The following is a 24,251-nucleotide window of genomic DNA, read 5'->3' as shown; positions in this document are numbered from 1 at the left end:
GGGGGTAGGGCTTCGATATAGGCATTTTGGCGGAACACAATTCAGTCCACAGCAAGTGGTAATAACAACAAACTTAAATACAATTAATGACTTTAAGAGCATGGATTTTGAGTATTTTGTGACCCTCCCCCCACCCCCCTTGATATAGCTTCAGGGCTCCTCCGGGCTCAGTCTTTTCAAGGATATGAGGGAGTTGGGGTAAATGATCAATTTGGCCCCCTCCCAAGTCAGAAGTCAGCTGGTTGAGAACCTGCTTGTGGCCACAGGGCTGGTGACTACAGAGCCCTTGCCAAAGGGGCTTTTTCAGGGCTTTGTTGAGGGGACCATGGGGAATTTAGACCAAGAACTGTGCCCAGACCCAGGGGAGGGAAGGCGAAGAGGAGAATGGACTGGGGGCATCGTCTGCCCATTTGCTGGGCGTCCTCCCTGCTGTGGACATGGACCTTTAGGATTGGAAGGACCGACATGGCCTTGAGGCTGGAGAGGCTACCAGCTGCCACCTACCGCATCTGGCATGGTGCTCAGACTGTCCCCAACCCCACCTCCCACCTTCTGTTGAATGTCCTTCTGTTGTGTGTCCTTCTGCTCCTAAAGCTTTGGGTATGACCATGTGAGACAAATCCCTGCTCTGCCCCTAGGCGTGACCACACAGATCATCGTCCTTGTGTCTGCCCCGCAGGGCAGAGTGCAGAGTTTTAATTCAGTGAGAGCAGTGGATCTGCATCTCAGGTGGGGCAATGGGGTGCTGCCCCCTTCCTGCTCCTTCTGGATAGGCCACCTTCTCCCTAGGGAAGATCGTGGCAAATATCATTTGCACTTTTTGGTGGTCTCTGTATTGCAGAACTGAGGAAAGGAGAAAGCCTTTTTGTTTGCAGAGATTAGAAATGCACCAGGGTCTGAAACTAATTTATTTTGTGCGATGAGGTACCTGAAAATGAGTGGTGTGCTGGAGCCGGCACACACCTGCTCACAGTGGCTCCTGAGAGCTGACTGTGGGCATCTCTTCCCAGCTCTGCATTCAGGGCATCACACTGGTAGTTTGAAACTGGCCATGACAGGAATATTTACACCTTGAAAGTGGCCACATGCTGCAAATCAAGGCTTTTTCTTCCCAGAGAGCTAGTTGTTAAAATTTCTCAGCATTTCTCCCAAAAGGTATCCTGGGAGTGGGATTTTAGATCTTGATACCAGGAAGAAACCTAAAGCTGGGTCATCACAGTCTTGCTTCCACACGGGGGTCTTGACAGATGGGGAGACTGAGGCCCAAAAGAGGATAGTGACTTGCCTTAGGGTTGATGGCAGAATCAAGGTGAGGACCCAAGTCTCCCACCTTTCCACTGACTATAGTGCCTCAAGCAAGCATCATCGCAGGTGGTAAGCTGTGGAGAGAAATCAGACCTGGGGGCCTGGGAAAGATTCCTCCTGATGAAGAGAGTTTAGAAATTCATGTGTGTTAGTGAAGCTGCTTTAAAATTGTCTTCAAGCCAAACTGGGTTAGGCTTGCACCCACTGCCATCCTTCCTCCCTGTCCCCACCCCAAGCAGGTTAGGACACTTCCTTAGTTTCCTGGCCAAGCATTCCCTCTGCCCCATGAGGCCACCTCTTTCAGCCCCAGGGTTGGGAAATTGTCCTTCAGCATCTAAATCGCCCTGTGGTCCATGTCATCTTCACCGTAGCTTCCGTCTTCACCAGATGGCGAGACCTCTGAGAAGGCGGTGATCTTTTTAGACCTGAGAGTCCAGGATTGTCCTGGCTCTGGACTTCACCCCTGTCCTTCTTCCTCTTCGTGGCAAATGTACTGCTGTGGAAGGGACAGTAGGTGGAATTTTAGCCATTCATTTGTGTTACCAGGGGCCCCAAGACAGGAATTCTCGTGCAGATGATTTGTTGAGGGGGTGTTCTCAGGAGAAACCAGGAAGGGAGTGAGGGAAGCAGGATGGGGCAGGGAAGAAGCTAGGGACACACGATGTGGGTTCGGGAGAAGTCTTGCCTCAGCATGATCCCATGGAGAGCCCTGGAGAGTGAACACCATCCGAGAAGTTGTCTTGCTTAAAAGCAAGAGGGCTGGGCAGTTACACCTGCCCATGTAAATGGCCATTGGCTGTGGACTGCCCCGTGGGGAGTGGTGTGTGTAACCTCCCAGATATTTCCAAGCAGAGCAGTTCTCATCAGCTAAGGGCAAGCCTTCAGAGAAAGCGCAAGTGTGAGCCATCAGCTGCCAGCACCTATCGCAGCTGGAGGTGGGTGTACTGGCCCAGTAAAGGGGCTCTGGGCAGGGCACCAGCCACATCTGCTCTACTTGAGGGGAAGGCACATTTTATTGGGATTTGGAGACTATCTGGATTTCTGTTTTGTCCACTGTCCAACAGCCCTACACTGTAGAAAAACCTTGTGGTTGTTCTCTGGGGCCCTATGTCCTCCCTCTGATATCCAACCAATCATTCAGTAATGACAGTCTTATGTTATCTCTCAAATCTCTCTTCTCTACCATGTATACCATTGCTGCTGTTGCTCCTAATTCAAACTCTCTTTACTTCTCACCACCCCTGTATTGGTCAGGACAGGCTGTGTGCTGTAATAAGCAGCCCAACAATCTGTCACAGGTATTCCTGGTTGGGTAGCTCCCTTCCAAGTAGTGAGTCAGGGGCCCAGGCTCCTCCCATCATGTGGCTCCGCCATCCCTAGGGCCTTGGAGTCATTGCTGGCTTGGGGAGAGAGCATAGGAGGAGAGCACATGGGAGACTTTTCTGGGCTAGGCTAAAAGTGTCATTCATCACTTCTACCATGTCCCATTGGCCAGACCTCTATCACATGACCACACCTAACTGCAATTGGTACTGGATAATGTAGTCTGTACACCGTGGAGGAAAATGAAATGGTGTTCATATAGTCTTTGCCATGGAGACTTTCTGTTCACTCTGCTGATGTCCTAGGCATCTGTGGCCACCTCTCATTATGGTGCTGCAGTTACTGGCATCAGAAAGTGATGTGAACTTTCAGGGCCTCTTCTCTGTGTAGGAAGCAATTTAGCCCAGTCCTGGCCGTGGGATGTGCATCCTGCACGACAGCTGCCTAGGTTTGGGGTGTAGGCCCACCCAGGGGCAAAGGCGATACTGGGTTCCAGGGCCTGACCTCGTTGGCACTGGCTTAACCAGCTGGGCTAACTGGCCAACCAAGCAGCCGGGAGGACCCTGCAGGGCTGTAAGCATCCCTCTCTTTCATGACCTTCCTTCCCAGGGAGCCCCAGCTTAGCTTCCCCCTCCTCCGCTCCGCTGAATCACCCTTTAGTGTTGACAGCAACTCTAGGCTGTGTCCACTGTTGGCTCTCACTGGAGAAGCATATCGAGAGCCAACTGGATCCCCATTGGGACAGCTTTGTTTGCCCTGCTGAACGTGAAATCCCCTGTTCGCTTGGAGAGCCGACAAGGAGACCCCGTGGGGCTGGCCCTGTGGGAGCAGATACCAGTGAATACAGGGCCCGAATGGCTTCAGCTTATTAAAGGCGAATACACAGGATAACTCTGCCCTCCGAGTGGGAGACAGAATGGAGGGCACAGAACTATTATAGCGGATTAGCAGTCACAGATTGACGGAGGCAGGTGCAGCCTTTTCTGCAATTTGGAAGGGTTTATGAAATACGGATCCTGTGCTCTATAAATCCTTCCCTTGGCCTCATCTGGGCTACAGGCTGAAAATGGGGATTTCTTGTTCAGCCAGGCTTGGTAGTGGTTTTGAGTAACCCCCACCCCCCACCCCCAACTCCCAGCATTCCTTGGGAATTCTGATCTGAGGATTTGTGCACTTGTGCCCGTTTGTTCATTTACTCCTCATTCATTCATCAATTGCACATTTACTGAGGGCCTGTGTTAGGTGCTGGGGTTACATAAATGCTAGAACATGGAACCCTGAGTTCAAGGAACCCGGGTTTACTATGCAAGAAAGATGCATAAATAGATGATTCTAATTCAGACTGTTACCTATTGGAGTAGATCCAGGTGTACACATATCAGCAGATGCCCCAGTGTACAGGTGGCCTCCTGTGGGCCTCCCAATGTCAGGCTTGGCTGAGAGCCTGCTGTGTCTGTTCTGCCCTCAATTAAAGCCTCAAGTCCAAGGTGGTGCACTCCCCCTTCAGATGGGCTGCTGTTTTCTCATTTCACCGATAGTAGGTAAAGAGAACCTAAAAATAATTTGGATTCCTCAAGCAAAACCTCTGCAAAGTCCATCTTATGTGACAGAATTTGCATCTTGCAAAAAGCTTAATTAAGGGGCTGTATTCCTCCGGCTCTGATGTAGATTCGGTCTGTATGTCTTTCCCTCATAGAGCTGAGGACACCCCCATCTGCCTCAATCAGATACCCTCTATCCAGTTAGGCAGCTCATCTTCAGCAAGCAGATATCTGCATACCCTCCACCAGGGTTTACAGGGCGCCCAGGTAGCTGTCTCCCAGTTTCTAAAAGGAGCTGGTGCTTTTGGGTGCTGGGAAGAGAGCTAGATGGTGTCTCCCACACATACAAGGTCCTCCTTTGTGGGTGAAAGCTGGTTAGTCCTTTGTCCACCAGAATCGTCCTGAAACTTCCCAATGGTAGGTCGGGCACAGCACTTGGGGGAATCTGTGGGACCCACAGCCATGCCTGAGCTTCTGAGACACATCATTCTCTCATTCCAGTTTCCTTCAGTCTGTGAATGGTGGGTGGGAGTCAGGGAAACACAACCCTTAGGCTGTCCTCTAAGACGGAGCACCAGTTGGAAATCCTGTGTCTGGGGAGTTCCTGGAGACAGAAGAGATGGTGAAGAAATGGAAGACTGGTATAAAAGATGAAGTTGGCCATCTTGTTAATGCCTAGATGTGTCCAGGTGGGGAAGGCATGGCAGGGATGAAGCCCAGGGTATCCACTGGCCTCTTGGTGACCTTTAGCCACTCGGGCTGCAGTGGCTCTTGGGAAGGACAGCCAGGCCTTCTGCCGGGGGGCATTTGGGTCTGTGGTTACTTGGAGTATATAGAGAATTCTTTACTTCCCCAAACAAACCTAGTACCTCCACGTGAGAAGGTAGCGGAGTCTGGTCTTGACAGGGAGGATTCCAGTATCTGCCACAGTTCTTGCATTGCTATGGAATGAACAGCCCCCATAAATATGGTGTTCAGACACCGGAGGCATAATTCATTGAAATGCCCTGTACCTTGTTTTATTTTAACCATTTTGGATGGAAATCTTTCCCATATGTGTCAGCAACTTTTCTGCCTTATTAAGCCGTGCACATGGGACATGATCTCACCTTTCAGGATGATACAGCGTTGCAAAAAGGGATCGTATGTAATGCAGTCGTAATCTCAAAACTTTTTCAGCTGTTGTAGGACTCTCTGCCTCTGTTCAAAATGGCCCTTAGGTATTCTATGTCTGCTTTTCATAGTTTCATAGTTTTCTGCCTCTTCTCTGCCCTCTATTTGCTAGCTGTTCCCTCTTCCTGCCAGTGGGTCAATCTCTACCATCCCCCCACCCTTTAAATATGTAGATCATAAGTATTATGTTTTAGGAATGGTGATAACAACATTTATTATCAATATTTGTAAGTAAAGGCTAATTAAGCTATGGATGAAGACATGAAGGGATTCCCTTTGTGATAGCAATTTGGCTGCTTAGACCTCTTCCTTCCTGGTTCTCACCTGTATTCCAGAGACTGAGATAAGCAGGTAAGTGGCCTCCAGTTAAGTAGGATTGTATGCATAGGTGTCCATAAAGTAAAGAGGAGACAGGATTAGTATCTTCAATTCTCCACATCAGAGACCTGAGGAACAGAGAGCTTAAGAAGAGAGACCAGCAAAACTGAGGTTTTAAAAGCCATGTCCTTAGAGTCTGAAGAACCAGGAAGGCTTGGGAGGGAGGGCCCCTTTCTCCAAAAGTCTTGAGGGCTGATCTGTTGGTTAAACAGGTGGTAGGCTTATGCCAGGCTGGAGCTAAGGCCATCTGGGAGGAGTTCCAGACACGGATGAGGCTGACAGAAGTCCTGTACAGCCCTAGGATCCCTGGTGAGGCAGATTCAGGCAGTGGGGTCGACAGTAGGAGGTGCAGGGGTAGACTGACCTTCACACACCCTTTCAGCTCCGAGGAGATGGATTCTGGGTCCTGTGTCCTGTCAGTCAGTGGCAAATGATAGAATAAACCAGGGATGGCAAGAACGTGTCAGCTTTCCCAGACTGACCTTCACACACCCTTTCAGCTCTGAGGAGATGGATTCTGGGTCCTGGGTCCTATCAGTCAGTGGCAAATGATAGAATAAACCAGGGGTGGCAAGAACGTGTCAGCTTTCCCACTGCGCAACCAGGAGCACTTTATTGAGTTCTGGGCTCCCTTGGGTGCTGAGGTTGATTAGTAATGTCTGCCATGAGCTTGGCCGGGAAACCTGGTGACTCATGTGCCGCCTATTTGCTTTTCCTGCTTCCACACTTGCTCCCAATCAGTGTCTTCCTGACAACTCTCATTTTTTTCTTTTTTTTTTTTCTGGAGATAAGTTATCATCAAGCCTCTCAAACTAGGAACCTTGGGTTTCATACCTCCTCTCCATCCCTTCTCTGAAGCCCGTGATCACAGCCGCATTTCTGAAGGGCTGGCTGGTGGGAAGAGGGGCAGAGGCAACATGGAGGAAGCTGACTCTTTGGGAAGGGGTGTGGCGGGAGGATGGACGGTGGGAGACAGTTACACAGAGGTTCTTCCTGAGGACAGGCAGCTGAAGGAGGGCTGTTAAGAGGGGGCAGCCCCTGCATCTGTGTCGGGGGAGGTTAAGGGTCATTGCTTAATGGTCACCAGGTTATCCATGGCTTTGGGGACAAAGACCCCTCGGGATGGCCTTGACTTCGATTATAGGGCAGCTGGTGTTAGCAAAAGTGTCCCCACTGGCCGGTTACCTTGGCTTCACTTCATTCTGGGCTTCACTTTTCTCAGGTGTGTAATGGAAATGGCAGTTCTAATACTACTTCCCGGCTACCTTGTAGGTCCTTGTGCCACTCAAATGGGGTCGCGGGTGGAAAGTTCTTTGGTGAGGGCTGCCCAGGTATGGATTCACCATCCCAGGTGTTCACGCTAGCAGTGGGCTGAGCTCCAGCTGGGCCACGTGGATTGGACATGGTCTCCCTCTGAGGAGGAGGCGGGACCTGTAAGCAGGAAACGGGGTGACCCCACCACCTGTGGGGCTGGTGGCAGAACACGATCTGGGGCCATCTTCGTAGTAGACTTCATCCCCTCAGCATAGTTCGCACCAGCTGGGGAGGACTGGGGGTGGGCAGCCAAGGGTCAAGAGAAAATTCTGAATGTCCAGGAGCTGGTTCAGCCCACCAAGGTCTCCTGCCTCCAGTGAGGAGGGCTTTTTGCAACCCCGAAAGCTCTGGGCAAGAGGCTTTAATCTAATTACATGCTTTATTTGAGCCAATTTGTTTTCCAATCCATCTTGTTCAGCCAGAAGAAAGAGCATGCTGGGGACTCACGGCACCCTCTTGTTCCAAGTGGAGAAGAGGGGCTGCTCCCCCGCCTCACATGGCCAGTGCGGCCCAGACCTCTCTCAGCCCGGCCACCCCACCCCCAAACCAGGCTGCGGGCTGCCCTGCCCCACAGGGAGGGGGCTGGGGCCCGTCAACCTCTTTCATCAGCTATGGGAGAAAAAGCTTAGTTTGCTGGTGTCCCCTTCCTAAAACCCAGCCCGGTCTGCCTGTTCCTTTCTCTTCAGAGGTCCCAGTGTACCAGGCAGGACTAAAACAGGATGGGCTTCCAAAGCAGGTGACCCGGCAGGGGACTGCTCATCCCATCCCCCACCCCCAGGTCATCCCTCCTGAGAGCCTTCTTGGCTTTTCCTGTAAGAGCTGCCCTCAGAATCCCAGGCCCAGTATTTTAAATCTGTAAATCTATTTTCATAATAAGACGGCGGATTTAGAATCTGTGTTATTAAAGTCCAAACAAAACACCAAAGCTCTTCAAACCTCCCTGGAGAGGGAAGATTTATCAGCTCCTGCTGCACTCCCCAGGCAAGGAACACACTCCCCAAGTGTCAGCTTATTGTTTGCAGCATTTTCCAAAACTGTCTTTTTCTGCCCTCCCTTCAGAATCCTGCTTAGGGCCTTTACTTTCCTGCTGTTTACACAGACTTGCTCCTCTGGACAGGTTTCCTTGCAGGGCCTGGTGTCTTCCGCCTTTGGACTAGGGGAGTGAGGGAATTGCTGGGACCACAGGTCACTTAGCTGGCCATAGATGGTGGCAGCTGAGCCCCCTTTTATTAACTCATTCAACAAATATTTATTGAGAGCTTGTATGTGTCCTGGGCCCTGGAGAGTGAACAAGGCAGTGTCCCCTGTCTTCAGGGAGATAGGGAAAAAATAAACCCAATTGGAAAATGTACAAAGGTCTGGTAATTAATTTCGTGAACTTGATGCAACGATGTTGCTCACCTTTTTTGATATCAGAGGGATTATTTATTGTGAATTTGTACCAACTGGACAAACAGTTAACCAAGTTTACTATTTGTAAGTGCTGAAAAGGCTGCGTGAAAAAGTTAGACGACCTGAACTTTTCACCAACAATTCATGGCTCTTGCATCAGGACAACGCACCAGCTCACACGGCACTGTCTGTGAGGGAGTTTTTAGCCAGTAAACAAATAACTGTATTGGAACACCCTCCCTACTCACCTGATCTGGCCCCCAATGACTTCTTTTTTTTTTAAAGTTTTTTATTGGGGAATTGGGGGGATGGGGAACAGACAAGTTGCTGTTGTTTTTTGTTCTTCAGTCTAGTTGTAGAGGACGTTGCTTCACTGGCCCAAGTTGGCACCATCATTGCACTCTTCCCAGGCGAGGCAGATCAGTCACCGGCTTCTGGACGGCCGCTCATTGTGGCTGCTGGCCGCTCACGCTGGCTGCTGGCTACACATGGTAGCCTATGGCAACCCACTGCCATAGGGGCTGCAGCCTACTCCGTCGCTGGCGACTCACGGCAGCCCAGCTCCAAGTTGAGCTGTTGTTCAGCATCTTAGCTGTAGAGGGCAGTGTCACTGGCCCTCATATGTGGGATCCGAACCGGGGCCCTCTGGCATCCTAAGCCAGTTCTTAACCATTGTGCCACTCGGCCGGCTCCCCCAATGACTTCTTTACCTGAAGATAAAGGAAATATTGAAAGGAAGACATTTTGATGACATTCAGGACATCAAGGGGGATATGACAACAGCTCTGATGGCTATTCCAGAAAAAGAGTTCCAAAATTGCTTTGAAGGGTGGACTAGGCACTGGCGTTGGTGCATAGCTTCCCAAGGGGAGTACTTCGAAGTTGACCATAGTGATATTCAGCAATGAGGTATGTAGCACTTTTTCTAGGATGAGTTTGCGAACTTAATTGTCTGACCTTGTATAATTGCACTGTGTGACAAGTGCTGGGAAGGAACCAATTCCCAAAGATGGCCTTGCTTTTCAGAACAGCCAAAGGTCAGTCAGTACATACTTGAGTGAGAAAGTGAAAAAAAATTTTTTTGAGTGTGCCATGAATACAAGATTGATTTTCTTTTTATGACTCCTAAATTATAGTAAAAATAATGATAGCTAACATTTTTAGAGCTTATGTCAGGCTTCCTCTCACTAGAACTTCAGAGGATTGCACACTCTTACCCATGTTTAATAAATGAGGAATAAGTTCAGAGAGGTGTAATAATGTGCCAAAGGACACACAGCTTGAAAGTCACAGAGCCAGCATTTTGAGTTCCTCCATAGACTATCTGCTAACTGCTGCCTGGCATCCTGCAGCCCTGAAGTTCTTCACTATTCTGAGACAGACCATTTCGACCTATGCAGTGGGTTATATCCTGCATCCAGGTAGAGGCGATGTGTCCAGCAGACACTCCACACCCCAGAGAGAACCAGCTACAACCTACAGAAAAACCCTGAGATCCAGAACTCGATGATGCTGCTTTTCAGATATCAGCTGTGCATCCCAACATAGGTGACAGGGCCTCCTGATTTCTAGTGGTACTCAAGCCCTCCCTAGTCCAAATCATGCCCTCTTTGTTGTCAGAGAACTCAGCAGGTTTAAATGATGCCTTAGCCCTTAACCTAGGCTTTCTCACAGGTGTCACCAGAATAATTACAAAAGGAGTTGACTATGTAGTTCAGGGTGCCTGTATTTGTGGGTTTGTTCGTCCAAGCAGTCTTGGTATCTTACAGGAGCAACTGCATTCAGCTTATTTTGCACTGCCATGTTCATGGTCACACGGGACCCAGAGTTCATGTTCCAGTGACCCACAGTGTGCCAGATTCTGTGACCAAGGGCCTAGTCACCACTGGGAGAGGAGGCAGACAGACAATTCTAGGCCCTGAGATGGGAACTAAGAATACAGAGGAGCCCAGCTGTGCTTGGGAGCAGAGAGGAAGTCCACACAGGGAAATGACACGGGAACGGGTTGCAAGGAAGGTTGCCAAGGGGAAAGGCATTGAGGGCCAAGGTGTGGTGGCTGAACATGTGAATGGCCAGCTGTGGAGTCTCTGGCTTCTCCAGCATCTTTGGGGTATGGTCCTGGTCTTTCCAGATATTCTGCAGATAATAGGATTCAGCCATCATTTACTGGAATGGAGGAGAAGACATGTGAATGGAGTAAATGTCCCAAGGCCGTGACCTTGGACACAGACAAGGTCCTGGCTGTGGATCTGATGTCCTCTACACCTGGGCACCTTCTCCTTCTGGCCTGCTGCCCGGCTCTGGGTCCATAGCTTAGCTCAGAACGGAACTTGAAGGCAGACGTGCTCCTGTTGGAAACTGCGTTGCCTAGACCCCACCACACCAGCTGGCTTCTTGGTTTGAGTCAGTTTTATAGTTTCTGCTGAGGAGCTGGACCAGCTCACCCCACCTCAGATCTGAGCTCCTGTCCTTGCCTCAAGAGGCCCGCCAGTGGGCCCCACCTCCCCAACCCCCGATCCCTGCTGCTGCACCATCATTCACCTCTGTTCACCTTCATTCAGCTGAGGCTAGCTTGAGCCCATCACACCCAGTTGGCGGCACCTTCTCACCCTCCAGGTCTCAGCTGAAAGGTCGTCTTCTCCAGAGACCATCGCTCACATCCCTTATCACTCTCGCCACACCATAGTTCTTTCCTCCTAAATCCTATGAATGTTCAGGACAGTTATTATCATCACTGCTACCTCATTTCACTGATGGGGAAACTGAGGCTCAGAATGGTTAAGGGCCCCAGATCATAGGGTTGTACAAGAAACAACTGCTTTCTATGAAGACTCTCTCAGTAAACTTGAACTTACCCCTTCAGGGCCAGAAGTGGGGACCTGGACATGGTGAGCTGCAAGGGTCTCTTTGAAGAAGGGTATTTGAAGTTGGAAACATCGGGGTTTGCTATTTGGGAAGAAAGGAGTATGGCTATTGGGGAGGCTGTAGCAGATCTGTCAGACCCAGGCCTGATGATTGAGGCTGTCACAGTGGGTGGCTCTCTAGGGGAAGCTAATGGAAAAAGGAGGGCCCTGGGTGTGCCTTGCACAGTGCACGTGCCCTCCGGGAGTCTGCCTCCTCCTCTGCAGGTGCAGCAAAGGGAACTTTCTGAGAAGCCCTGGGTGAAAGTGGCCACGCTTGTGAAGGAGCTAATAGGAAGGGCAAGGCTTCCCCGGGGAGCACTGCCGGGGGGGCTGGAGCACCAGCCCCTGCCCTAACCAGCTGAGCCCCCAGGCCCCCAGCTGGGTGTGGGAAGAGGATCCAGTGCTTAACTCATCAGCATTCAGCACACATATTCGTACGTCTCCACCGGATTACATATTTGCAGTCCTTGAGAATGAATGAGGCTCATGCCGCAGAATGACAATTTAGGTTTCTAGGAGCTTGGAAACTGGCTCTTGGTAACTACAGTACAGAGTAGAGACCATGTTTTGGTAACCTCAGGTATGAGGTGGGCCTAGGTATGAGGGACCAATCTTTGACTGTGAAAGGGTGAAAGCTTCCCTCAGCCCATGCAACCAAAGACCCTGCACCCAGCAGCCCCAAGCGGCTTAGGCCTGGCTAGAATCCTCTGGTGGCTTTGCATTACATTTAAAATAGAATCCAAATCATATGCAGCCCCACAAGGCCCTTCCGACTGTGTGTCTCATTTCCGTGCTCCTCTCCTCTTTCACTCTGTGCGAGGCACCCCGGCCTTTGCTCAGTCCCTGGGCTGTGCCAGGCTTGATCCTGCCTCAGGGCCTTTGCACAGGCTGTTCTTCCTGCTTGGAACCCTCTTGTCTGAGATCTTCTTGGCACTGCATCCTTCACACTGTTTGGGTCTCAGCCCTGTGGTACCTCCTCAGGGAGCTTTCCCCAACCACCCTAGCTAGAGCAGTGTCCTCACTCCCAACCACGTTACCGTACACAGTGGGCAGACAACTCACTTTTCCTTTGTCCCTTGGTATTAACATTTGTGGAATTGGGAAAGGATGAAGCCACACACACACACGTACTTCTCAGCAACAGAAGCCCCATGGGTTAGGAATATAAGTGTCACCTTGTTGAATATAGATATCATCTCATGATAGGATTCACCCCCGCCACCCATTAGTACATGGTCCCCATCGTCACTGAAGAAGAAACTCGCCTCAGAATTTTTAACACAACATTGTATCCTCATTGCAGTAAAATTAAAATATAGATAAGACAAAGCGACGGTAAAAAAAAAACCTTAGTCCCACCACTTAACATTTCAGTGCATAGTATATTCTAGAATAACATCCAAACACCTGGGACACCCTGCAAACCATGCAGCCTCATCTCTGGTTCAGCCCCCCTCACCAGTTCCAGGCTCCCCTTCTTTTGGTTCCTCACGCCTTCCCTGCCCTGGGTGCTTCACTGGCTGACTCTTTGTCATCCTAAATGTCACCTCAGATTGACCTTTGTATTTAAGTAATTCTCCACCCTCCCTTCACGTCCCCCCCTCCCCATTCTCTACCTGCTCATTGTCTTCATTTTAGGAGTGTCACTCTTTTCGATGCCAGTTGCACTCAGGAAAGTTCGGATTAATTTGCATCCCAACCACTTTGTATGGGTGTGTGTTTGCCTTTGCCAGTTTGCCAGACGGAAGTCCTATGTTCCTGTTGATTTAAGTTGCATTTCTCTGATTATTTGACATTGAACATTTTTACTTCCCCTTATCCCCTTTTTTCCTCTTTTGTGAATTGCCTGTTCTTCTCCTTTGAATTTTAGTTTGTCTTTTTTATTGATTCAGAAGAACACTTTATATATTGAAGACACTAGTCCTTTGCTATCTATGTTGCAAGCACTGGGCTTTTTTCTAGCCATTTGCCCCCATAGGTTGCAGAATAGCTCACACCCAGCTGCTCTGCCAGTATATTGCTAGAGGCTGCCTCATTAGGGGGAGTCCTTGGCCTTTCTGCGCCAGAACCCAAAGTTAAATGGGCACTATGCTGTCGAGGCAAGTAGGGCTTGGAGTTGATCGAGTGGGTGGGCGGGACTAGCACAGGCTTGGAGCAACGTGTGGGTGCGCACGGCTGCTTGTACCCTGGCTCTCCCAGAGAGGGGGCTGTACCCTGGGCAAAGTGCTTGTGGGTGTGGGTACTGACAAGGTGCTCCTACTAGGGGGAGAGTTGTTTCGTCGTCTGTATCCTAGGACCAGGAGGTGCGAGTTGGCCTCATGGGGAGTGCCTCCTCTGTCCTCACCCTCCGATGGCTATTATGAAACCTGTGCACACCCTCAGCATCTTGAAAATTGGACTCTCTGGCCTGAGGAGTTCCAAGCAGCTCTGGCTCCAGGTCTGGTGGAGCCAAAACACACTCTCCCTGGGCAGACTGGCCTAACCTGTGTTTTGTCACCTGCTGATGGGCAGAGAGTGGCCCAGCCAAAATGGACGGAGCCAGCTGGACACCCCTCCTAGCCTCAGCCCCTTGAACTCTTTCACCCCGGACCAGGAGGAGACCAGGAGTCCCTCCCCTGTGCCCAGCCAGGGTGCAGCCAGTGGAGGCTGAAACTCACCCAGCTCTCTAAGTCTCTGCCCTGAGATGGACTGTGGTGACTGGGTGCCCCTCACTCATTTCCCTTAGGCCCCACCTTCACAAGCCCAACAGCCCAAAAGCAGAGAGTCAGGGGTGCTGCTGAGAGCGAGACCTTGGCCAGCTCCCCGCCCTGCTCCAAGGGAGGCACCAGATGCAGCGCCCCTGGCTCCAACCAGGGAACACTGGGCCCCGCCTGCCATATGCTCACAGATGAGCTTCGATCTGCCGAGCAGGCCTGCCCAGCAGGATTTTTGGCACCTGGGTACAGGAGGCAGACCAGAGGGGACAGCTACCCAAGGTGGAGGAAGGGGAAGGAGGGGCTCGGCCACTGGGATTGGGCCTGCAAGGCCCCCTCTTGGCTCTTGGCTGAGGGTTGGTCAGGGGAGCAGGTGGGGGGAATCAAAGGGAGGCTCCGTTGCTCCCAGGAGGAGCCAGGACGCCAGCCAGCCAGGATGGGCCTGCTGTGAGCTGCAGATGGCGGCCTCCAGGTCTCAGCAGCTCTCCCTGGGACAGAGCCGTTGTAGTGGGGAGTCAGGTGGTCCCCGTGTCTGTCCCTGGCAGCTCCCATCTTTTTGGGGAGGAGTGTGGGAGTGGAGAGTGACCCTGGTGCAGGGCCCCCTGCAGATTTTCCAGTATTTACCTGCATCCTTGTTTGGAGCCCCAAAGGATTCCCTGAGAGCATGGGGGCAGGGAGCTTCCTGCTCACCTTTTCTCCTTACTTCCTAATGTTGTGTCTGTTTTCTCTCTTTTATTCATAATTAGACATGACAGTGTTTTGTCTTTTTTTTTTTTTTTAATTTGTTGGTTTTGGAGCTTTGCTGAGAATCAATTCTTGGATGTATGTATAACTTTTGAGTTTTTCAGTATTCTACTTTATTAATTTCTACAATTGAATACACTTCATTTATTTTCATTCTTTTTTGTTTAATAATAAATACTAATTATTACATTGTGGTCAGGAAATGTGGCCTGTACAGTTTTAGCTCCTTAGAATTAGTGTGGCATTTTTTTACTACTTATGTTTTTCTGTCTGTTCCTTTTGTATTTCTCAGTTTTTGTTTAATATATTTCAATAAGATATTTTTCTACACAAAACATTCTTTTTTTTATTACTAGGTGAACTTCTTTGTTACCTTGTGACAAATGTACAACTTCTTTAAAGAAGCTTACAACGTCTTTAAAAATCATAATTAATAAAAAATTGCTTTATTTAGTTATAATCCCTCTGAAACAGTTATTTAATATTTTTTATCAGTTTTTCAGTAGAGGAGTTGAATCCATTTATAGTCATTATTTTGTTTTTAGATAGTTGCTCTTTTACGATCTTAATTTATCACAATTGCTTTTTACGTATGCCACTTTTCCTGTTCTTTTTTTCCCTTTTGGCATATTACCTATAATGTATTTTCTATTATCTCTGGAGCTTGTGGTTATTTTAGGGTTTTTCAAACAGAGGTATTTGATCTAATAGCTCTTATTTGTCAGGGTAAAGCATGAAATAGCATCTTTTGCATTCTACCTACTAAGACAAAGAGTTGTATTCTCCATTTCATTCTACTTCTTAGTTTTTGTTAATATGATGTAAAGTTTCAGACTAAATTTTTATAGTTATTTATACATTCATATATGTAGTCTGATACTCCCTTTGAAACATTTAGAATTATTTTCATATTTGCCTTCAGTTTTAGAGCCAAATTTGAAATCTCTGTGCTCACTGGTTTCAGTGTTCACTACCAGTGTGTTCATAACCATGACTTCCCCTCTTAAACTCTCATTTTTTTATTCATTTCATAGTTGATTGGAAAACATTCTCAAAAATTTTTCTCATAAAGGATACATGATTGGAATATTTTCAGAGCCCTTGCACACTTGAGAATGCCTTTTGTTTATCATGGTCTGAATATATATAAGACAGTCTAGCTAGGTATAAAAGTCTTGGGTCACAAACTTTTCCTTCCTTAAGACCTATAGGCATTGCTCCATGATCATCTGGACAGCTTCTTCTTGTTGATTTTCAATCTGTATGTATTTTTTCCTCATTCTGGTATTTCATATGTTTTGTGAAGATGTGTTTGGGTGTTGGCTTCTTTTCTTTAGTTTTTCCCAAAAACTCAGTGAACCCTTTCCTTGTGTATGTATACATCTGTCTTTAGCTCAGGAATCCTGTCTTTGATTCTTGTTTCTACTCCATTTGGCCTCTGCTGCAGTTCTCTCCCACTTTTTCTCTTATGTCTGTATCATTTTCTTTTTCATAGTTTCCATGTCTCTATTCTTTTCCTCTAAATTTTGGAAGAGTTTCTCCAATTTATTCTTCATATTTCTGAATCAGTTTTCTATAGTATCATTTTTCTTTACTGCTTCCAAAGTGGATTTTAATTGTGCTACTCGGTTTTTAGGTTTTGGTTTTGATTTTTGTTTTTCCAGCTCTTTTTTCTCTCATATGCCACCCTTTTTATGTCATCATATGACCTTTTCAGCTCAGCCTTGTCTTCCCTTATGGCTTTGTTCTCCTAATTCATGAAGCTGTGTCTTTTTAGAATTTTCCTAGTCTGCCATGCCCATTAAGTTACATATTGTCTATGGCTGTTTTCCAGCTATGGCAATAGAGTTTGGATAGTTGAGATAGAGGCTGTATGGCCTGCAAAGCCTAAAATATTTATTGTTTGGCACTTTGCAAAAAAAAAAATGCAAATCCCTATACTAACATGACAGCTGGATTCCCATCTCAGTTCTAAGCTGGATGGCAGGGGAATGTATATAACTCTAGCTCCAATTCCTAGTTATTACCAGCCTTTTCCCCTGATTCACTTCTGCTCTGTGGAGGTGGTTGCCTTCTGTCTCTACTGCCTGATTTTCTCATTCTCTGCATCAATGATTTACCTAAAAATATCCACTGCCCTTCCAGTCCCTCCTCTTCTTTAAGATTCCCCTCCCTGGGGGAGGGCACTGCTACCAGTGCCCCCACCCACTTCCTGCCCATTTGTTTTCTGGTTGTTCTCTCCCTGTCATTTTCTTTTTTTCAGGATCTTTCCATTTATCAGACAAAGAGCTGTGTCCGGAGGTAAAACCTGGACAGGTTTAGCTTGTTCCACCACCATCTGCCTTTAATTAATAGAGATTGCTCCCAGATTCCTACATTGGGTCATCTATCAGTTTAGTTTTTGGCATTAGTGTGAATTTTCATTTTTTTTTCATTGTCTTTATAGCTATTTTGGAACAAAACAAGGAGAGGCTACATGGGTGGCTGCCAAGTAGATGCCATTTTGAAGAAGTCCAAGCTGCAGTTTAAAGCTGTGGTTTGTCCATCTTGAAGCAGTCTCTGTAGCTTTGTGTGTATTTGATAAAAGAAGAAAATACAGGAACATTTTCCTTATCCAGGGACCACTTGTCCAATGACCTCAGTTCTCTGGAATACACCCAAAACAAAGAGTCCACAGGCAGCCAGAGAGCTGCCATGGTGTCCGTGCTCTGGAGGTTATGCACGTTACCCAAAGGAGAGCATTTCAGCCTCTCATACCAAGCCTATTCACCCATGCTTTACATACAAGCCTAACAAGGTTGATCTTCCTATTCTCCAAGATGACAATTAAACTATAAGCAGCAAATCTGAAAGGAGCGGGGGGCATTTCACGACAACAAGCACACAGACCTGACAAGAATTTCTGGCTGACAGAAAGGAAAGGCATAGGAACCCCCCCACACACACACACACACACAAATACAACTGCAAATGTTCAGAGGTTGACACTATTTTCTGTGGGGGCTACCAGCTTGAGTTTTTCTGTGTGAGCTCTCACCTGTCTGGGACTTTCCTCTACTGAGCACGGTGCTCTGTGCAAGTCATGGGTGCAGAGACCCTGTCCCCACCTCCCGCAGCTACAGTTGGTTCAGACAGTGGTTTCAAACCGTGGCTGCATATTAGAATCACCTGGGCAACTTAAACAATCTAGGCACTTAGGCTGCCCCCTTAACCAATGATATCAGAATGTCTTAGGGGTGGGACTCAGGCATCAGTGTTTTTTAAAAGCTTCTGGGTTATTCCAGGGGGTACAGTCCAGGTTGGGAACCAGGGGGTTAGGAGTACAGACTCTGTGGCCAGATTGCCTCATCTGTAAAATGGGGCTGATTGGCAGGGTAGAGAGTGGGGCCGCATGCCTCATCAGTGCCGTGTGAGTGGCCACCATTACTGAAGCACAGACTCTTGATACTCATGGGGATGGCTGTGATTTGTTAAGCAGGGTCTGGAGCTCGAGCTAAGTAGGCAGTGGTGGATGCCACACACTCTAAGAGGATTTCTGTCCTAGGTGGATACTTGGCTCTGAAAAGAAGAGCTGTAGATGTTACTAGGAGGGACAGTGATGGAGAGGGGAGGGAGGAAGCGAGAGACAAAGGTTCAGGGGTAGGTAGTCACAGGACTTGGCCACCTTCCTTTCTGCTCTGCGGTACAGGGCACCCGGGCACCTTTCTCATCTCTAGCTTCATTGTCTTGAAGATGAATTCACAGTCCCTTCCTCACAGGGTTGCTGTGAGGCTCTGAAGAGCTGACGTGCTACAAGGCTAACTCTTGACCAGGGCTGTCAACCTTAGTGCTGCGATGGAGGGATGTATCTTGACCCACACAGGAGAGGCAGGGCGTAGGTTTCTTGACCAGAATGCAAGTGCTAACGTGGGCCAATGACTTGCATTAAAAATAACAAAAAAGCGATGAGGGTGGATTCAAAGCTGTCCCTGTAATAACATCACCCAGCACCACTTGCATTCCAATTCACTTTCCTAAGTGGAGAGAGCAGGGCGGGATTCCAGCCAGCTCACTCCAGGACCACAAGGACTTATGCACAACCTGGGTTTAGCCATCGCAGTGGCTCTACTATGAGTGTCATCTCCCTGAGCTGGCAGACATGAAGCTGAGACTGGCTGTTCCCAACAGTGAAGTGCAGTGCGATGATAGTGGTGCCAATGCCATTGTTCTGTGTGTTTGGGCCGCCACCACCTCGGAGCTCGACCTCTCGGGCTTGGCCACGGTAGAATGCAGGCCACTCTGGACGACCCAGTCCCTGCATTCCAAGAGGTCCTTCCTCCAGTAACCAACCAGCCATGCAGCTGCCAGGAGGGACTGATACTGTAGCCTTTGGTGTCCCTGAGCAGGGCATCCTGGGGTAGGGAGGTCAAGGGCTCAGACCACAGGAGAGGAGGAAGGGGGGACTGTTTTATTCCCATTTCCTGAGACTGGTTCCTAACTGGGAGCCCCAGGAAGCTGGCTCAGGAGGCAGCAGGGAGCTGCCAGCCTATGGCTCCCAGGGTGATGGGATGGAGCTGTTTTGACTTTAATTGAGGAACCAGTCAGTGCATCTTGGGAGCTCAGAGGAGGCAGCCACCTCCCATGGAGCCAGAGGCTGAGTCGGGGGTGATCTCTATTCTCTGCAGATCTAAGCCGTTGGTTGAGGGAGCAGGTGGCATTGGGAGGCCTGACTTCATGCTCTGGCTTCGTCCTGTGCTCCCACACAAATCACTCCTTAGCCCTAACTTGGCCTTGGTTTTCCCTTCTGCACAGTGAGGGGCTGGCACCTACTCCTGGGGCAGTAACTTGCGTGTCTGTGTGTATGTCCCCTTCACCTGTCTAGTCCCCCTTCCCCACCCCTCATCAGAACACACACCCAGCCCACTTCTGTCGCCCCATGCTGTCATCGGTCCTAGAACAGGCTGGGTCCTCCATAGCCCAGGCCAGCCTGGCTGGTCTTTCCTGCCAGCGATCTGGGAGCTGCTGGAATATGGGGCATTCATCATTCCAGTTCTGAACTTAGCACCCCACTCACACTGAGGGGGAATCCATTGTTGTTTACGGAGACACAGCATGGTCTCCGTAACACAGAGTGCAGTGATTTGGGCATCTCGGACCCGTGTTCAAGGCCTGGCCCTGGTGCTAGTTGTCCGGGATACATTGGGCAGGCGGCCTCAGTTTTCTTATCTGCAGAATGGGGATAACGCCCACATGTCAAAGAATGGTTGTAATCATTGAATGAAATCCAGCATGTTGAGTAGTGCTCCAGGGCAGGCTGGAGTGATTAATTGGGCCTCTGTGGTGGGCCAGCCATCATGCTAAGAGTGTCACATGCAGACCTGACAAAGGAGTTGCAGCACCTTGTCCAAAGAGCAGAAAGAGCTGACGGAGAGGAGGGCGCGATGCACTGGGGTTGGAGGTGTGTATTTGGTGCGCTGCCACAGGCCACCCCCAGGAAAAGCAGGCCCAGTTGCTGGACACAGGGCCACCTACATCCTGCCCAGCTCACACTCGAGCTGTGGGAAGCTCCCGAAGTGATACCCAGTGGACGCAGGCTGGGCAGCCCTGCCTCTCAGCAGTAGGGCCCATTAGAACTGAACTCTTCTTCGGGGGGCATTTTATTTGCACACTCCAGTAGAGTGGACACCAAAGGGGTTTTCTAATGCTTCATGGGCTGCTAATTTCCTCCGTGACCTCTTTTGTTGGGGCTTGACCCCAGCCAGAGGCTCCGCGCCATGAAAGCCAGCGCCTGACACAGACCCGGGGTGCAGGGTGACAATGAGGCCTCTATCGGCTTTAATCAGGCTCCACTTGCGTCTTAAGAATAGGGGAATTTGTGTGGCGCTCAGAAGCCCTGGGTGGCACAATACGGGAGCCCCCAGAGTCCCTCACAGGGGCCAAGGGGGCTGCAGGCAGCGGCTAAAGGATTCGTCAGGCCGGAGGGGGCGTGGGTCAGGCGAGGGCCCTTTGTCCCAAGTGCCTCTTTAGAAGCTGGGCCTGCCCTGAATGGCGGCTGCTTGGCCTGGCCCATGGGTATCACAGGCCTCTGGGTATTTAGGGAGGTGGCCTCCCACTCGCCGCCAGCCTATTCAGCGCCAGCCTAATTAGGTTTTGTCTGTGTTCTCCCCTTCCCTGCAGACTGTGATTCCTACTGCAAGGCCTCCAAAGGGAAGCTGAAGATTAACATGAAAAAGTACTGCAAGAAGGACTATGGTGAGTGAGAGTCCCCTTGTCTGGGGAGGAGGGGAGGGCGACATGTGACCAGTGAGGAGCTGGGTTTGGGTACAAGTGGCCCTGAGCGGGTGTTGGTGAAGTCCCTGCCACTGGACAGGAGCCAAGTTGGACAGCTCCCACGCCCAGGAATTTCTCATCTCTTCCACCTTGGCCCTCGGAGGCAAGGGGCATGAGGGGCCATGGGGCTTGAAGGCTGGGTTTACCCCTAGCTCTGCAGGGAGGTACCCAGGCCACTGGGGCTGCCTGGCGCTGGGACTCCCAGGTTGGCTTCTGCCTTCACTCTGAGCCCCGAGATGCTGTGTAGCCGCAGACCAGACACTTTACCTCTCTGGTCTTCAGTGCCCTCATCAATTCTGTGGACATGCAACCTGAGTCTGTGTTCCTCAAAGTGAGGTACTCAAATCAGGAAGGGGGTGAGAGCTCCGTGGTTTATTTAAAATGCAGATTCCTAAAGTCTCTTTCTTCCAAGGGTTGATTCCGTGAGGCCGAGGTAGGTTGGGGAAATCTGCATTTTAAACTGCTTGCTGGTCATTCTGATGCACCTGAAGTTTGAGCAGAGCCAAAGAGAGATCTCCGCAGGCCTTTTCCAGCCCTGGGAGCCACCTGCAGAGATTCCCTGTCACCTGAGCCCCCGGGCTTTCTAAATCGAGAAGGGGCTGTTCTGTCCCCTAACTCTCATTACACACTGTTCTCCCTGACCCTGCAGACAGTGGGCCCCTGCACCCCTTCCCTGTCGAGCGCCCCTTTCCTGCCTCAATGCTAAGAATCTCCGTGCGCCAGCCTTGTCCTGTGGGAGGTGAGGAGCTGGCCTTGTGATTTCTAGTCCCTGGGAGTGTTCTCACTGGCCAGATGCCATGTGACACAGGGTCAAGGCCTGACTGTGGTCATGGTGGGTGGGAGGCAGTTGGGAAGCCTGCAGGAGGAGGGGAAGGAAGCCTTATCTGCCCACGGGCAGGTGTGTGCAGATAGCAAACGGGACACTTCAGAGCGAGAGAAGCAGACAGAAGTCCAGAAAGAATCACCCAGCCACCCACTGGCAGAGCTGGGAAGGCCATATGTAGAGACTGGGGCATACGCGTGGGCGGCTGAGGCTCTGGCCACCCAGCCAGGAAGTAGCTGCAGCCTGGACGCAGACCCCGGGGCTCTGAATCCAGGCTTGGAGCTTTCCACCGTGGGGCCCTCCTCCTGAGCCCGTAGGTCTGGCTGATTTGGGGTGGGGCTGGTCCTCCTTTTCCCAGCCCCCAACAGTTCACTGCCTACCTCCCCACTCCAGCTCCATGTCATCTGGTCTCACCTGTCGGCTCTCCAGTTGCCCCCCGGAGGCAAATTCCCCACTCAAGGCCTCAGTGGCCCCCCCTACCCCAGCATCGCTCTGGCTTCATCTGGGAAAGTGGACTGGCCTTTTTTTTTCTGCCCACTTTTCCAGGTCTGCGCTGGTCATGCTTCTCCTGTGGGACCCAAGGCAAGTCCAGTTGCTTATTCGAGCCTTGGTTTCCTTGTGTGTTCCATGGAGGTGATGCACCTTCTGTGTGTGCACAGGAAACATCCAGGAAAGGCCCGGTGTCTCCTAGGCTCCCAGGACGGAATGGCCTCTACTAGTCTGCAGGGAGCTGGGTGGGAAGGGAGGAAGGAAGAAGTGGAGATGGAAGAAGTGGGGTGAGAAGGAAGGGCCCCCGGATGAGGCGGACTCATCATTCAGATCCATCCATCATGTGCCCCCACCCTCCTGACCCAAGGAGGCCTGGCAGCCTGGCCCTGGAAGCCCGGCCCCATGGGGGTCCTAAGTAGGCCAGCTGTTTGAACCAAACATAAGGATTTTTTTTTTAATGAGGACAATGCTTAGGACCTTTTAGTAGAATGAAATAAATGGTGAGCCCCAAAGGAACCCAAAGGAATTTTGAGAACTTCCAAAACTTTCTCGTTTTACTGTGTGTGTGCTCATATACATGTACATACACACGCACACCCCCACTCGCAGTGACCCAGCCACACTCCCCACCGGCAGCCTGGCCTCCCACAGGAGGAAGTCAGAGCAACTGGCAGGTTTTGCGTGTCACTTCAGAAGTGGCCAGGCCATGTATACCCCTGTTCAGACCCCTCAGGGGTCCACAGTAGGTTCCTCAAAGCCCCTTTAAAGTGTTAGCATCCCCAGGTAGTGCAGAAACTTCTGGCTCCCACTGGAAAGCAAACCTTGATTTTGAAAACAAGCTTTGAGGTGCTTTCAAGATAAAGGACACGCTGTCAAGATAACGGACAGCCACAGGAGAGGCCCCAGGTTGTTTTGGATGAAGTTTGTGTGACCCCAACCTGCAGGGCCACGTCCTCCCAGCCCTGGGCATCTGAGTTAGCTGGAACTGCGAGGTGGCCTCCTGTGGGGTGAGGACTTGGGCAAGAGGGCCTCCGGAGTCTGTCATCTTCCCAGGCTGGGGGTCTGGAGACGGAGCCCAGGATGTCCTCGCAGGCCCAGAGAGCCCCGGGGTCACAGAGACGAGCCCTGTCCCTCTCTCCCTGCCTCTCCTCCTCCCCATCCCCCGCCCGGAACAGAAACTGGAGAGGAAAGGAATAGTTGGCCTACATGGGGAAGGGTTGTTTTAGTTTTAGTCTTGAAGTATCCTTAAGTAGGCGCTCTGGAGAGGAGCGAGGCAAAGGCGAGAGCTGAGCAATCTTTCTGTAAGGTGTCGGCCTGCAGCCCTCATTATATTCAAGTGAAAAAAAGGAAAAATTTGACTCACTTAAAAGTTACCACAACGGATCCCATTTTCCACCCCATTCTATTTAACTCACCGTGGAATTCTGCGTTTCCACCCCTGATATTCCCGGGGACACTTCGGCCCCCTCAGAGCTCTCCTGGTCTTCTCATTCACCATCTGGCAGGTCTCCTTTTCTCTGCTGAAGGGAGCCTGATGCCCTCTTTTCATAGACCCAGAGGGGTCCCCAGGCTCTCCTTGAGCTCTTGCCCTGCTGAGTGCCCCCCTAGGCAATAGGGGTTTCTCTGTGGATGGGGGCTGGTGGGGCACAGCCTCTGGGTTCCATTTGACCTCTGCTCCCTGACTCAGCCCTCGCCTTCTCCCCATACATGATTCCCTCATGGATTATCAGACTGAAGCAGATGTCAACGGTGGCGGGCCTAAGCTCCTTCATGTCACAGGTGGGACCCTGGCCCAGCCAGGAGAGGTGACTTCCCCAGCGGAGGGCCAGCATCCTGCTCCTTCCACAGGTCCTTTCCTGGGTAC

At 50.3% G+C, this 24,251-nt stretch overlaps 1 protein-coding gene across 4 annotated transcripts in view; it reads left to right on the top strand.

Annotated features, from left to right (window-relative positions):
- Positions 1–23,971, top strand: part of NTN1 (netrin 1) — a 183,068-nt gene extending 159,097 nt beyond the window's left edge. For 2 of the 4 annotated variants that reach the window (XM_019665897.1, XM_019665896.1), the window contains exons 6-7: positions 20,923–20,997; positions 22,445–23,971. In XM_019665897.1, the coding sequence (XP_019521442.1) occupies positions 20,923–20,997; positions 22,445–22,617 (248 nt within the window). In that variant the 3' untranslated portion in view covers positions 22,618–23,971. Of the gene's footprint in view, positions 1–20,922; positions 21,357–21,724; positions 22,416–22,444 lie in introns of those variants that run through there. The other 2 variants (XM_019665898.1, XM_019665899.1) reach the window with 2 other exon arrangements.
- The last annotated feature ends 280 nt before the right edge of the window (positions 23,972–24,251 follow it).

This window comes from Hipposideros armiger, unplaced genomic scaffold (genome assembly GCF_001890085.2).
Source record: "Hipposideros armiger isolate ML-2016 unplaced genomic scaffold, ASM189008v1 scaffold_457, whole genome shotgun sequence".
Taxonomy (NCBI): domain Eukaryota; kingdom Metazoa; phylum Chordata; class Mammalia; order Chiroptera; family Hipposideridae; genus Hipposideros; species Hipposideros armiger.
The sequence above is the reverse complement of the archived record's forward strand: the minus strand, read 5'-3'. Positions and strand labels throughout refer to the sequence as shown.